At 50.9% G+C, this 15,990-nt stretch overlaps 1 protein-coding gene across 13 annotated transcripts in view; it reads right to left on the bottom strand.

Moving 5' to 3' along the window:
- Positions 1-15,926, bottom strand: part of LOC128853110 (uncharacterized) — a 32,121-nt gene extending 16,195 nt beyond the window's left edge. For 3 of the 13 annotated variants that reach the window (XM_054075173.1, XM_054075179.1, XM_054075178.1), the window contains exons 1-6: positions 11,676-15,926; positions 10,180-10,647; positions 7,404-7,508; positions 6,046-6,083; positions 4,090-4,308; positions 3,058-3,163 (exon numbers count right to left, since the gene is read on the bottom strand). Coding sequence is in view for 8 of the 13 variants with exons in the window: in XM_054075166.1 (XP_053931141.1) it covers positions 4,126-4,308; positions 6,046-6,089; positions 7,404-7,508; positions 10,174-10,647; positions 11,676-12,447 (1,578 nt within the window). In the remaining 5 variants the exon portion in view is untranslated. Of the gene's footprint in view, positions 1-1,748; positions 3,164-3,352; positions 6,090-7,403; positions 7,509-10,173; positions 10,648-11,675 lie in introns of those variants that run through there. The other 10 variants (XR_008451359.1, XM_054075166.1, XM_054075165.1 and 7 more) reach the window with 10 other exon arrangements.
- Positions 15,927-15,990: the final 64 nt, after the last annotated feature.

The raw sequence follows: 15,990 nt of genomic DNA, 5'->3' as shown, positions 1-15,990 counted from the left end.
TACAAACAGCAGCAAAGCCGTTGAGAGGACCACTGCAGTGCTTGAAATCTTTAAAAAACGAGGCTGCACATCTCCAGCAGAAGAAAGCTCGCACTGAGATGTAGCCAGCAGGCACCTGGAGGTCTGCAAGCACTGAGCTATTTGCAGCAACAAGGAAAGCCACACCACCCCTTAAGAGCTTCAAAAAGCAAAGAAGGGCCTGGGAGGTCTAAGCCCTGCAAAGAATGTGCTGAGAGAAGGAAAGGAAAAAGCGAAAAAGCGGAAGCACCTGGTAAGGCTGTGGCACGGGTTAGAGAGAGGGGGGGAAGCCACAGCATAGGCAAAGACGCAATGTCTTCTGTGGTGGGAGATCAGGGTGAGCAAAAAGGTAGAGAAGAGAAAGCAGAAACACGGAAGCATGAAGGGCATCACAGAGTGAATACGGCTAGCCCTGTCTCCTCTCACTTTTAAGGGTTTCTTTGCCATTAATATCTGTATTCCTCTCCATTTCGTACACAGAGTGCGGAGACCCTTGGCGGAACCCTGCTGGCACTCAGTCTGTGGGGCTGCAAGAGGAGCTGTGGGCTTGCTGCAAGGACTTAACAGCTCAGCTACATCAGGTGAGTGTAGGGGCTGCTCTCTCCTCCCCCAGGCTACACTCATGGTCTATCAAAAAAGCATAAAATTTTAACTGCACGATGCCACGAATGCAGTTACCATGCCTCTTCAACCAAGTAACAAGGGATAGGATGAGAGGAAACGGCCTCAAGGTGCAGCAGGGGAGGTTTAGATTGCATAGTAGGGAAAATTTCTTTCCTCACAGAGTGGTGAAGCCCTGGCAGATGCTACACAGGGCAGTGGTGGAGTCTCCATTCCTGGAGGGGTTCAGAAACTGTATGGCTGTGGCACTTCAGGATGTGGTTTAGCAGGCATGGTGGGGTTGGGTGACAGCTGGACTGGATGAGCTCAGAGGTCTTTTCTAACCTTAATGATTCCATGATTCTATGATTTCATATTGGCCATCGTCAAGGGCAAGTCTAGGCAAGCCTCATCAGCACTAAACTGCATGTAATTAGTGCCAATGCAGCATCTCGCCAGCCAACAGCAGGCACTTGCATCTCTCTGGAGGTGCATGGATTTTCTGGTACCCAGCTCAGCTGCCTGATGGGAAAAGCAGCCACTGCTGGCAGGATTGCACAGGCTAAAATGAATATACAAAAGCCTGGAAGCTCCAGAGCAGGCATGGAATGCAAGAGCCTGGTTTTCCTGGTTGATGCATATGGCAAATAACATGCACGTGATATAACGGACAGGAAAATGAGTGCAAGTGACACCTCACAACCAGAATCAGATGCTGAATCATAGAAAGGTTTGAGTTGGAAAGCATCTCAAAGCCCATTCAGGCATGCCCGGTTTGATTCGGAGTTAAAATCATAGAATGGGTTGGGTTGGAAGGGACCTCAAAGACCATCTAGTTCCCACCTCCTGCCATGGGCAGGGACACCTCCCACTGGATCAGGGGCTCCAAGCCCCATCCAACCTGGCCTGGAACCCCTCCAGGGATGGGGCAGCCACCACTGCTCTGGGCAGCCAGGGCCTCCCCACCCTCACAGCAAAACATTTCTTCCCGAGATCTCATCTCAGTCTCCCCTCTTTCAGCTGAAAACTATCCCATCTTTCTGTTGCTGCACTCCCTGATCAAGAGCCCCTCCCCAGCTTTCCTGGAGCCCCTTTCAGTCCTGGAAGCTGCCCTGAGGTCTCCTCAGAGCCTTCTCTCCTCCAGACCGAACTACCCGAACTGAAGATCCCATTAAACCCATCCACCCAATCCTGGACCTCCAAAAGACAGCCTCCCTAACCCTGCACAAGACAGGCTGAGCATGGCAGAAACAGCTCAAAACAAGAGGGGAAAAAAGCCACTGAGTTTCCTGACTAGAAACTGATCTTGGTCTTCCTATGGGCACATTAAAGCAAAAGCAAAAACTGCAGCTCCTCTGTGAGATGCCCAGGAAGCTGCTACAATTGCCCTTCAGCTCTAGGTGAACTCCCTGACACCTCTCTGCTGCCTTCCTCCCCACACCACTGCCAGCTCACACAGCCAAAGAGCTGCCAGCCTTTCTGCACAGCCCCTTCCTGCCTGAGCAGTGCTCCTCACCCTCACACCAGTGGCTCCAGCCCCAGAGGGGTGGTTTTCAAAAGCTGGTGTGAGTTATGGCTGGGGAACAAACCTAAGAAGACAGTAGCCTCCACCTCTGAGAAAAGCGTCGTTCGTAGAAGAAGCTCGAACGAGGCTGAGCGGGGTCAGTAAAACACAAGATCCATGGTGCATCTTCATGCTACAATCAAGCCCCACACCAGCATCCTGCTCAAGAGTTAAACCTTTTACCACAAGTGCTTCCTATACAGAAACAAGGTGGCCCATCAAGTGAACTTTGCTCAACAGCCCTGTTTTCCGAGTCCAAAATAAAATCCACCCTAAATTGACCTTCCAGTTGGGCACCACAGCCTGGTGGTCAGGTAATGTTCCTGACAACGCTCCTTTATCTGTACGGCCCAACACATGCCTATGTATTTTCACACAGAGCCACAGAGGTTGCTCTGTGTCAAACACCTACTTAGTTCCTCTTCTTTCCTACCTCTCAACCTTACCAAAAGGCAGAAGGATAAAGCAAAATTCTGGAAACTCTTGCAAAACTTCACCTTTTGCTGTTTTCAGCATAATTACGATGACATCAAGCTGAGTGGTACAGCTGACATACCAGAAGGCCAGGATGTCATCCAGAGGGACAGAGACAGGCTGCGGAAGTGCCCCGTGTGAGCATCATGAGGTTCAGCAAGTCCCAGTGGAAGGTCCTGCACCTAGGTTGGGGCAGTCTGCAGTATCAATACTGGCTGGGGGATGTTGTGATTGGGAGCAGCCCTGAGGAGAAGGACTTGGGGAGCTGGGGGTGAGAAGCTCCACATGAGCCGCCAACTTATGCTCGCAGCCCAGAAACCAACCATGTCCTGGGCTGCATCCCAAGCAGTGGGACCAGCAGGGCAAGGAGATTCTGCCCCTCTGCTCACATGAGACCTCACCTGGAGCCTGTGTTAAGTTCTGGAGTCCTCAGCATACGAAGGACATGGAGCTGTTGAAGTGAGTCCAGAGGAGGCCATGGAGATGATGTGAGGGCTGGAGCACCTCCTGTACGAGGACAGGATGAGAGAGAGTTGGGGTTGTTCAGCCTGGAGAAGAGAAGGCTGCGGGGAGAACATAGAGCAGCTTCCAGTCTTGAAGGGGGCTCCAGGAAAGCTGGGGAGGGGCTCTTGATCAGGGAGTGCAGGGATAGAACAAGGGGGAGCGGTTTTGAGCTGAAAGAGGGGAGATTGAGATGAGATCTTAGGGAGAAATGTTTTGCTGTGAGGGTGGGGTGGCCCTGGCCCAGGTTGCCCAGAGCAGTGGTGGCTGCCCCATCCCTGGAGGTGTTCAAGGCCAGGTTAGATGAGGTTTTGGGCAACCCGAGCTGCATAGACTGATGAGGTCTCTCCTCAGCCTCCTCTTCTCCAGCCTAAAGAGCCTCAGGGCCCTCAGTAGCTCCTTGTAAGATTTGTGCTCCAGACCCTTCCTCAGCTCCATTCCTAATAGGTGGGGCTGGCAGTGCTGTGGCTGATAGAGGAGTGGAAGAGCAGCAGGAGCTGCTGCTGCACTGGAAAGCAGTCAAGGAAAACCACAGGAATGATTAGAAACCGTAAGGTCTGGACTCCCTGTTTCATACATTCTTTTAATATAACAAGACTACTGGTAGCGAACCTGGGACACGTGATTAAAATCCATTTAATTCTCTACATTACCCGTCATATTAAGGCGAGTCTATGAAAGCAAGCTTCCCATGGATGAACTATTAACTTGCCTTTGCCATCTTTCCATCACACTGGATGTGTTTGTACCCTCAGGATGCCTCAAGTTAAAACTAGAACCAGCTCATCCCTCAAATTCAAGAGAGTTACTGCAGTTCGAGAAACTAATGCATTTCTGTTGCTCCAAGTCCTTCCAACTCTGGGCTCAGTGTGTAGAGCTGCTGGAGGGGGAACACGGGCAAAAGTATCCTCTTTGCTTTGAGGCACAACTACCTTCTGCAAAGCTCCTGCTTGAGGCAACTCCCACAGTCAAACCAGGAGATGGTAGGGTCTGGTGTTCAGTCCTGGTGGATCAAGAGAAGTTATGGACGTGTACACCACCTCTGGTGTTGGTCTTGGCGGTGGTTGTTCAAAGCTGTTTCCAATTGTGGCATAAATGGTTACGACAGCCCCCCCAGTGCTTTCCATGTGGGCCTTCTCCATACCCGAGACCTAGAGAAGAACAGAGCAAATGCTGAAAATGGGAGCCTTCAGAGGCTGTGCTGGGATCAGAAGGGGTCCAGAGCTACTGACTGCATGCAATGAGGAGTTGGCAGAGACAGGAGCTACAAAAAGCCCAAATGGCTTTATCCACGATAGCAGTGGGGGAACATTGGCCCCACCTCCATACCCCAGGGATGCCAAGCTGGCTCAGCCCATCAGGCACACCAGGGGTGGCACTGACTTTGCCTAAGGACCTCTCAGACAAAACACACACCCTGGAGAGCAGATGGAAGCTCGATGGACTTATGACAAGAGGGGTGAAAACCTTTGTTGGAGTTTTGTCGTGGTTTCCAGTTTCTCAGACCAGGGAGCACAGGGTGGGAACTGTTCTTGGTTGAGCTGAAGCAGAATCAGTTTCCCACTCCAGCTCAGCCTCATCTGAGTAACTTCATTCTCTGAAAGGGAACTGCATGTGTTTCGGATGCTGTTTCTCTCTAGAAGAGGTAACTCGGGGCACGGGGATGCAGAGAGGCCTTGGCTTACCCTTATTCCTAGAGAAACCAAGGCCATCCTGGGGGTGGGGGAGCCGGGAGGGAAAGGGGTGAAGGGCAGCACCTGCAGGGAGGGGTGACAGGAGAGGTGACCCCAACCTGACAACAGAGGACTCCACCCCATGTAAATTATTCTGGAGATAAAACTGAGGGATCACAGGGGTCTCACTCTCTTCGTCAACAGCCGATGTCCACTGAGGACCTCGTCTGTCTGTTTGCCCTGATCCTGGATCCGTGTGTTGCTGAATCCCATTCCTGAGCCCAGCTCCCTCCTAGCCTGGACCCTTCCCTGTGCCTGCTGCTGGTTACACTGTCATCGAGTGGTGGGGGTGAAATTTCATATATTTGTATATATTTCATTATTTTCTTATTAATAGTGGTAATATTACTATTTCATTTATCTGTTTTAATTTTGGTTTCCAACCCACAAGTTTTTTGCTCTTATTTCCTTTTCCCTGAGGTGTTGGGGAAGGGAATTGGGAGCCCAGCTGGTCAGATTTAGCTGCCAAACTGGACCAGGCTGGGGCTAAACCATGACAGGAACCTACGCTCCACCTTGGCTATCCACACCAGAAAAAAACCCAAAATCCCAAATCCCCTCTTTATTCTCTTTAAGTGGCAACAACCCCAGGCTAGTGGGATCTGCAGGATGTGGTCTCTGGAGTTCTCCATCGTTTCTAGGACACCTGCCACCCCACCCAGTCACCTTCACCAGCGCTACATGGTGGGCAGAGAAATGGCTTGAGCTATCTTGGTCTCATGTCTCCTTAGGTTTCTTTGCCTCTCTCTCTCCCATTTAGTCATTTCTCACAGATAAAACTCTGTGAGAAGAGCCCCGAGGTTAGCCCCACCGATCCCTGAAGAAGTAAGTGCTTGAAACGTAAATCCCGGAGCCTGGGAAGCAGGGAGGGATGAAGAGCTGCACATCTCTCCGCATTTAACCACTTGGCATTGTCCTCGCTGCTGCTGGCCAGAGCTGTCCCAAGGCTGCCCATCCACGATGGTTTGGTTCAGGTTCATTTGGGGTCTGGCAGGGAGGGATGTGGAGGGGAATTGTGCAACGGGGGCAAGGGCTGGTTCTTTGCACTTCCTAGTTTTATCTCCAGCATTGACTCTTGCAGCTCAGTCCATCAAGCCAGCAGCGTGCAGTTACCCAGCTGCCTGTGCCCAAGAGCTTTCAGATTTTCCCCTGTACCTGCTGTTGTTCGGTGATTTTTCTCTTCTGCTGTTGAGCTGCACCTCGGAAAAAAACAGAGTCTTATTACCTGGCAGATAACAGAACCACAGAATCACCAGGTTGGAAAGGACCCACTGGATCATCGAGTCCAACCATTCCTAACACTCCCTAAACCATGTCCCTCAGCACTTCATCCACCCGTTCCTTAAACACCTCCAGGGAAGGTGACTCGACCCCCTCCCTGGGCAGCTGTTCCAGTGCCCGATGACTCTTTCCGTGAAGAATTTTTTTCTGATATCCAACCTGAACCTCCCCTGGCAGAGCTTCAGGCCACTCCCTCTTGTCCTGTCCCCTGTCACTTGGGAGAAGAGGCCAGCTCCCTCCTCTCCACAACCTCCTTTTAGATGCACAGATGCTTTGCACATCCCTCTCTCCCAGGGCTGGAGGACATGGACTCCTCTGTTGGCACTTTCACCAGGGGAATGTGTTGATTTTGTCTTTAAAATGGAGAGCTCTGTAACTACTTTCTCAGTGCAGGCAAAATCTCCCCCTTGGAAAGAAATGGGTTTGTTTCCTGTCAAAGGCATCCTCGGGGGTGAAGGTTCTGAAGACACATCTGATGGCAGCTGTGGAGATATGCACCTTGCTGGGGTTGTTCAGCCTGGAGAAGAGAAGGCTGTGGGGAGACCTTAGAGCAGCTTCCAGTGCTGAAAGGGGCTCCAGGAAAGCTGGGGAGGGGCTCTGGATCAGGGACAACAGGGACAGGACAAGGGGGAACGTTTTTCAGCTGGAAGAGGGGAGATTGAAGTGGGATCTCAGGGAGAAATGTTTTGCTGTGAGGGTGGGGAGGCCCTGGCCCAGGTTGCCCAGAGCAGTGGTGGCTGCCCCATCCCTGGAGGGGTTCAAGACAAGGTTGGATGGGGCTTGGAGCAACCTGATCTGGTGGGAGATATCCCTGCCCATGGCAGAGAGGGGAACTGAATGGGCTTTGAGACCCCTTCCAATCCTTCCTGGAGCTTTAAAGGAACTACAAGGGACCAGTCACGGCCACGCTTAGAGGATGCATTTCAGAGTCCGTGAAATCACACCCCTTTTACAGGCTGAACATGTTGCAGTGCCTTTATTCTGCTCTGACTTTCCCCGAAACCCTTTATAACAAGCCCAGCCTGGGCCTCTTGAAATGCATTCAGCCACTGTCATGCCTGGAATGAGGTGGCACGTTTGAAAGGTGCTCTTACGGAAGGAATAATTCTGGTGTGAAGAGCAACACCCAGGCAAGTCCCACGCCCTCCACTGCCTTTAACATCCAAGAATGTGCCTGGGTGAGCTGGAGGATGCAACATGGAAGGGTAAAAAGCAAGAGTGAGTCCACTCACCACGGTGTCGCATGCAGCAGAAGAGCAGGAGTAGCAGCAGGAGGGAGGCTGAAGAACAAATGGCAATAGCACAGTTGCGGATGAGGTCTTGCTGCACTGTCTCTGCTGTTTGGAAGAAAGCAGATGGTGTAAATGTTCGCTAAAGAAGGAATTACAGTGGCTTTCCCACATTTTCTAAACCATGGCTATTAATGGGAGAGGGGGAAGATTTAGACTAGACATAAGGAGGGAACTCTTCACAATGAGGATGGGGAGGCCCTGGCCCAGGTTGCCCAGAGCAGTGGTGGCTGCCCCATCCCTGGAGGTGTTCAAGGCCAGGTTGGATGGGGCTTTGAGCCCCTTTATGCAGTGGGAGGTGTCCCTGCCCATGGCAGGGGGTGGAATTAGATGATCTTCAAGGTCCCTCTGTTCCTGTTGATAACAGCAGGATCTTGGGATCAAAGCACAAGATGCTGGAGAGCAGCACCACAGCCACAGGGCTCCAAGGAAATATTGCGTTGTAAAAAGGCCACAGCTTCACCTCCTGCTGGCCAGAGGCTGGCATGTGTGTGTCAGCCCAGAAAATACCCTCAGGAATATTTATATCCTGGAGAGAGCAGGAATCCTGTCCAGGCTCACAGCTCTGCCAGAGGGGAGAGGGAAGCAGCTCACCAGATCTAGCAGAGAAGGCACAGACATTTGGGTGCTGTATACGATGATTTTTACTGAGCCGTGCCAGATGCCACCATAGAGATTATTTAACATACTTTGTACACAGGGCAGCAGCAGAGCTGTGGAAGAGAGTTCTCATCTGAGCTGATGCAGAATTGGTTTCTCACAGGCTCAGTCTCATCTGAGTAACTTCATTCTCTGAAAGAGAACTGCATGTGCTTCAGATGTTGTTTCTCTCTAACTGATCACTCGGGGCACAGGGATGCAGAGAGGCCTTGGTTTACACTTATTCCTAGAGAAACCAAGGCCATCCTGAGGCTCCAGGAGCAGAGAGGGAAAACGGTGGAGAAGGGCGGCAACTGCAGGGAGGGGTGACAGGAGAGGTGACCCCTACGTGACAACAGAGGACTCCATCTCATGTGCATCAGCCTTGGGATAAAACTGAGCGATCGATCGTGAGGGTCTTGCTCTCTTTATTGATGGCCAGCATCCAATACGGACCTCGTCTGTCTGTTTGCCCTGATCCTGGATTCGTGTGTTCCTGAATCCAGTTCCCAGCTCCCTCCTAGCCTGGACCCTTCCCTGCGCGTGCTCTGCAGCATTGCTGGTGATGCTGTCATCGAGGGGTAGGGGTGAAATTTTATATATTTGTATATATTCTATTATTTTCTTATTAATAGTGGTAGTATTAATATTTCATTCATCTGTTTTAGTTTCGGTTTCCAACCCACAAATCTTTTGCTCTTATTTCCCTTTCCCTGGGGTGTCGGGGAAGGGAATTGGGAGCCCAGCTGCTCAGCTTTAGCTGCCAAATTGGTGAAATTTAGTATATTTGTATATATTAATATTTTTATTAATGGGATTTCTGATGTTATTATATTATTATTTCATTAAAGCTGCTTTAGCTTCGGTTTCCAGCCCACATTTTGCTCTCACTTCTCTTTCCCCTGGGTGGAGGGTGGGGGAAGGGAATTGGGAGCCCATCTGTTCTCTTTTAGCTGCTGAAATTGGCCGGTCTGGAGCTGAACTGTGATAGTCATCAGCACGAAGGAACTTGTGCTCTGTTTCATGCTTTGAGTGATGGCAGAGACCCAGCAGAGAAGGGAAAATCCAAGGAGGGAACGGGAATTTACTGAATGCAAAGTTAGGACTTCAAACCCCTGTGCTCCCTGTGGAGATGATAAATCAGGGCAGGAATCAGCGAGAAACTAACACAGGAGGAGAGGTGGGGGCAAGGCAGGGCATGAGGACTGCATGGCAGGATAAACACACCAGGCTCAGGCAGTTAAAGAAGGAGCCCATCCTGCCACAAGGATGGAGGTTGACAGTTTAACCCCATGACACACACATACCTTGCACAGGCACAAACAAGAATCACTTGGTGAGTTTCCCTTAGCCCACAAAGCCACTGATTTATCCCTGACTCTTTGTCCTCCCCACTGAATACTACATTTCCCCCAACCCCAGCGCTGAGGGTGTCTCAGCCCATCTCTCTGAGCTGTAGCCATTTGTGATGGGTAAAGGCAAGACTGGTTAAAGAGCATTTATCCTGTGGAGACAACCAGCTGCACATGAAGCCCTTCTACTTCCATAAAAGCTGGTGATGTGGGACAGGATAAGTTTCCTGCCATAAAAGAGATACACATAGAATCATAGGATGAATCACAGAATCATGGAATAGTTTGGGTTGGAAGGGCCTCAAAGCCCATCCCATTCTACCCCCTGCCATGGGTAGCAACACATTCCATTGCATCAGGGGCTCCAAGCCTCATCCAACCTGGCCTTGAACACCTCCAGGGATGGGGCAGCCACCACTGCTCTGGGCAACCTGGTCCAGGGCCTCGCCACTCTCACTGTGAAGAATTAATTTCTAATGTCTAATCCAAATCTTCCCACTCCAATTTAAAGTCATTCCCCCTCATCCTATCACTAAACACCCTTGTATCACATCATCTAACATCTACAGCACCATCTAAGACATCCCTGGAAACCCTCTCTTCACCACAGCAGCTCAACCCTCTGCGATGAAGGACAAAAACTGTGCCAGTGCCATGCTCCTTCCCATACGCGTGGCCGGGGCAGTGCAGGAGATGGCTGTGCTGAGCACACTCCCACTTACATGTACCTGGATGCTCGGAGGTGAAACGCTGCTCGTGCACAGTGAGGGTGATGTTCCTGGTATGGCATGACTCTCTGAAGGTGCTGTGCCTGGTTGAGTGTAGCTGTCTAGAGATGCCATTCCCACTTTGGTATGTCACTCTGAAGGTGACAGCGTAAACCCCACCATCGCTCAGACGTAGATCCCAGAGCAGCAGAGACCCGTTCAGGGGGAAGAGAGCAGCACGGTCACGGTAGGTTTTCTGTGGGAAGAATTCTGCAGAGCAGTTGCTGGGAGCTCCCCTGGCATCCAAGGAGCAATTCTGCAATGCACAGGCGATGACTGTGTTTGAGCTGTTACTGAATGTCCAGGAAATCGACACTGGGAAGAGAATGGCACCATCAAATCTGTAGGAGACGGGCAGGAGCATGGGCTGACCCACAGTGCCATTGACCGAGTCCTGATGGATTTCGATGAGAGCACCCAAGTTTCTCCCTGCAGAAAAGGGACAGCTCAGTGACACGCTTAACCCCATGGCACGAGAGCACAGGCTGGACCCGCTGCCCATTCCTCTCCTCAAGCACAGCCCCGTGCAGGCACTTGCAGCAGACATCATTCCACCACTCCATTTCATAGAACCACAGAATGGTTTGATTTGGAAGACACCTCAAAGCCCATCCAGTCCCACCCCCTGCATGAGCAGGGACACCTCCCACTGGATCAGGGGCTCCAAGCCCCATCCAACCTGGCCTTGAACCCCTCCAGGGATGGGGCAGCCACCACTGCTCTGGGCAACCTGGGCCAGGGCCTCCCCACCCTCACAGCAAAATATTTCTTCCCAGACCTCATCTCAATCTCCCCTCTTTCAGCTGAGAACCATCCCCCTTGTCCTCTTCCTGCACTCCTTGATCAAGAGCCCCTCCGCACCTTTCCTGGAGCCCCTTTCAGTCGTGGAAGCTGCTCTAAGGCCTCCCTAGAGCCTTGTCCTACTCCTACACTGCACCTCCACACACAGAAGCTGGGTGTCAGCAACATGCAGCTGCTGTATCCATATTTTGTGGGACCCAAGCTCTGCTCTCCAGGGCTTGCAGGGGCTGAGCCAGCCCATGAGCCAAGGCAGCAGCTGAGAGATGGGCTGCAAATATCCACCACCCTCAACGTTATTTGTCCCTTAGCACTTCAGCATGCTGCACCGCTTCACAGCTGGGCTTGCCTCTCTCACCATCTACAGGCAAAGCAGCTCTCAGTCCTTGTGCCCAGATGAGAAAAGCGGAGGCAAAGGCAGAGCCCTCTCCTACTTTTCACCTACTGGTGGACAGAGCCACTCCTGCCACCCTGACCCTGCTGGGACTGAAGCCAGCACAGGTCCCTGATGGCACATGTCATGGGGATGACGTTCCTGGGGGTCACCAGTGAACTGTCCCTGCCACCCAGCTGAGGAGCCATTCAGCACCACCTCCCATGGCATCCTTCCATTCTGGCTCCTGGCCACATCACCCATTCCCTGAGACCCCCAAACTCACCGAGGAGCAGCAGGAAGGAGCTGAGACTCCAGTAGTGCCAGCTGGAGGACATCTCCTCTGTCCTCAGCAGAGGAGCTGTGGTAGGAGCAGTGGCCAGCTGATCACCACATCTGCAGCGTGGCCTTGAACCCACCAGGCTCTGCATCACAGCACCCAGCCAGCATCTCCAAGGTGTCGCCTCGGCAGCAGAGGAAGTCAGTGGCTTTTCTTCAGTACTCTGTGGGCTGCAGGGTTTACTTGTGAGCATGCAAGCCCAGGCTTTCTTCCTGTCCCCACCAACCACAGCTTGAGTGCTGGAACCAGCACTGGCAGCAGGAGCTGGGCAGGACCCAAGGTCTTCTGCTTCCTTGCCCTGCTCACTGCTGGTGCTCACACAGCGAAAAGTGTTTGCAGAGTTGCCAGCCGGAGGTTCAAACCTAGAGGCTGCAGGCAGAGATGAGAGGAGGCTCCAGGCTGTGCAGAGGGAAGCTTCTCCTGAGCAGGGCCTGGGGAAGCCAGCAGTGAAAAGCTCTGCCTCTCCAAGGCTGAGAAACACCAGGCAGGCAGCCCGAGAGAGAGCTTTTCTCCCCTCCCAGGAATGGGCACAGCCAGGAGTTGAGCCAGCTGTTGCAAACACCCTCTTAGAGTTAAATTTGTGACTTCCACCTCTAAAACATTTAAGCCTTTTCATATGTATTTGATCATCACATGAATAGAAGCAGAGGAGATCTAAAGTTACAGCCATATTGCCATTACAGAGCGTCCTGAGTTGGAAGGGACCCACAAGAACCATCAAGTACAACTCCTGGCCCTGCACAAGACAACCCCAACGTTCACACTGTGGGGCTGAGGGCCTTGGCCAAATGCTGCTGGAATATTGTCAGGCTCAGTGCTGTGACTGCTTCCCTGGGAGCTGTTCCAGGGCTCCACCACCCTCTAGTGGAAAAACCTTTTCCTAATGCCCAACCTAAATCACTCTTCATTGGCTGTCCAGAGGTTACCAGTGACAAATGACACAGCACATACACAGCAGCAGCAAACGGCTCTGCTGGGTCTGCCTGCACCGCTGCTCTCTCTGGGAGTAGCTTTGGCAGATGCTTGACAGTGATTTTATGAACCATATTGTGGTGCTTCTCCTCTGTCCCAAATTTCCAGCCTTTTACAGTTCAGAAGAGTGTTTATGGTCACCACCAGTTGCTTCCACTTAGCTTTTTAGCTCAGTATTATCCCAGCCCCAGCTTTTACAACCCATCAAGGTGCTTTTTGCCTGCCCCCTCCCACACTCACCGACCAGCATCACGATGGAGCAGATGGTGCAGCACAGAATCATAGAATGAATCATAAAATCATAGCATGGTTTGAGCTGGAAGGGACCTTAAAGATCATCTAATTCGAACTTCACCTAATGCTTAAAAGGATCTACAGTGCGACAGAGCTGCTTTTGACAGCTCTGGGCAGGGACAGGCGAGTCCTTGCTCTCCTGTGCTCCAAACAGTCGGTGTCTGCTCCTTGTTCCCAGGGTCTCCTTTCTCCTCACTTTTTCCCATTTGGACTTCGAAGATCTCTGTAGTCCTTAGCCAGGGAAAGAACGTCTTTGTTGCTACATGTTGCTGCTGCTCATTGGAAGCGCCCATTTCCAGCTCATTACTGTTCATTAGCTGTTTTGCTGGAGCACTTCCAGCCTTGGGAATGTAAAGAGGCTCAATGGATGAGATGAGAGAGAGAAGCAAATCATCACCCAGGCCCTTCTTCATAACTTCAATAGATTTAATGAAACAAAGGGAAAACCTTACAAAACTCAGAGGAGTCTGCAGGTATAGGGGCCTGTGAGGCTTTGAGAAAAGAAGCAATCCCTGTCTGTCACCAGTTAAGGACCCTTTTAAATCATAAAATCGTAGGTTTGGGTTGGAAGGGATCTCAAATCAAACCCTTTGGCCATAAGCACACGTAACCAAATTTCTCTTCAGCTATTTCCTCCTTGCATTAAGCAACAGTGTGACCTTATAATTGAAAGCTATTAAGTGATGCTTCTTTTATTTAAACACAAGTTTTGTCTAAAAAAACTCATTCATGACACCTGCCGCCTTCAAGTCACCTCCACTTTCCCCCATGCATCCCCCTGTTCCCCTCTCTAGCCTTCTCTGGCACACTGGACACTAACTGCTTGCAGCTACTTAAATCCGTTCACAGCCACACAGGCTCGTGAACAACAGCTCCTGGGCTTCTCTAAAGAAATGGAATCAGCACAGCAGAAGAAACAGAGCCATCATCACTGTTAGCCCTAAAGCCACGCCTGGATGGGACTTAGCAGTGACTTCTTTGTAGTAATTCCTTGCATCTTCTGCCACTGTGTGGCCTGAGAATGAACGACAAGAAGTGGAAAGAACTGCAGTGACTTACTGCTCCTCACGTTTATTCCACCTTTGATGGGTAACATAGACTTCTTTAAGTTCATTATTGCTTGAAATACCTCTTTTGTTAAGCTGACCACTTGATAAATCATTTCTTTGAAGACTTGCTTTCTTAGTTTAAGACATTTTCCAACACTTTCTGGTGCAGTGGGAGGGAAAAGGATGCAGTTCATATTTATTGGCTGAAAGGATTGAAAAAGCTCGGTTACAAGAACTGATCTGATCTCATCATAGCAAACAGAACCTGTTCCATAACACGGCACAACTGACGCCCATATTGGACAGATGGCAACTGCCAAGAAGCCCCTTTCCTTCCAATAATCTTTTGATGCTCAAGAACTGCAAAGGGAGAGTTTAGTCCTCTCGGTAAGTGGGGAGAGGTGAAGCATGAGATCTAAACGTAGCTCTCTGCACTCCCCATTCTGCTGCTGGGGTGGCTAAATTACTGTGAGCAGCAGATGAGGAAATGTGTTTCCTCTACACTCATTACGAGCAAAATACATTACACAATGCCCTTGAGGAGCGTGTTGGCTGTGAGCTGGCTCAGAAGAGGAGTCTGGTGTCTGAAGACCACAGCCCTTGGCAGCGAGAGGCAGAGCTACAGTGACCATGTCCCTTGTCAGAAGGCACCCATGTCATGACAATCAGTCGCCAATGCACTTCAGGCAGCTCTTCCTCAGGCCAGAGCCAAAGCCCCACATGATCCACCTCAGAGCGGAGGCAGATTCTCTGTTTGTAGCTGGAGTTTTGTAGGTGGATATCCCCTCAGCAGGAGATGGTACAGTTGATTCCATTGACTAAGGGAAGGTTTCCACACTACCTAAGCCTTTCCCCTTTTATCCTGGGGGGACAGAGAGGCAAAAAGAGCTCAAGAAACCCTTGATAACCTCAAATAATTTGAAAGAGTGCTCCACTGCCCAAAGGTTTCAAATACCGACCAGGCTCCTTTGTCAACTAACACAGTGATGGTTTTCCGTCACCCCCAGCTCTAGGCCATGGCTTTACCCAGAAGGATGTGGTGAAAACAGCCCCTGAGCAGCTGAGCTGTTCTGGGTGAGAGACAGCGTATGTAACTGCTGCAGTTTGCTACTTCAACGTGATTAACAAAAGTTTGTGAAACTCCACATCTAAGTAGCTGGCACCTCGGGAGAGCCTATAAACAAAACGCCAGATAAAGGAACATACACTGCAGGCTGCTCAAGGAATCGCTGCCTCGGCTTAGAGGAAAATTCAAGTTCCTGCCCATGCCTGAGGCTGCCGTTCACAGGCCCTGAAGACACCGACAGACACCTGCTCACCTCAAGCTTGTAGTACCTGTCACCGTTGCTCACATTTCATGTCCTCACACACCCTCTGATTAACAGCTCCCTGCCAAGCCTCTGCTCAGATACCCCTTTCAGCTACTGACTGCAGCAGTGGCTCACTGCAGGCAGGAAATACTGCGAAAGACAGCGCCAGGTAGCTTAGACCACGAGAAGAGAAGCTTTCAAGAGTGTCTGGGGCCTATGATCTAGATATTCCGTATGTAGATGAAGAAGGCAGCAAGTTTAGCACATATGCCTCCATGCAGCACTTGTACCTTGGACACGAGAGCATCCTGCCTGCACAGGACAGCCGGGACTAAAAGGGACCAGCCCTGTTTTAAGGTCCAGAGGAGTGAACACTGCCAAACATAGGGAAGAATAAACAAACCCTAAAATCTCCTCCTGGGTCTAAAAATTCCAGTGTTCCTAATAATGATAGGATTTTATTTTCTTCCTTATACTGTGGCCCTTCAATAAGCCACGCCTCCCCAGCTCCCAGGAGTGGAAAGGCGCCACTGTATTCATTCTGGCAGGGGAGAAAAAGCCAGCTGCATCAAGCAGCCAGTGGAAAGATGCTCCAACTTAAAGTCCTTCTTCAGAAAAGAGGAAAGAGCAGGCATA

This window comes from Cuculus canorus, chromosome 10, assembly GCF_017976375.1.
Source record: "Cuculus canorus isolate bCucCan1 chromosome 10, bCucCan1.pri, whole genome shotgun sequence".
NCBI lineage: Eukaryota > Metazoa > Chordata > Aves > Cuculiformes > Cuculidae > Cuculus > Cuculus canorus.
Note: the sequence above shows the minus strand (reverse complement) of the source record. Positions and strands in the feature narration are given on the sequence as shown.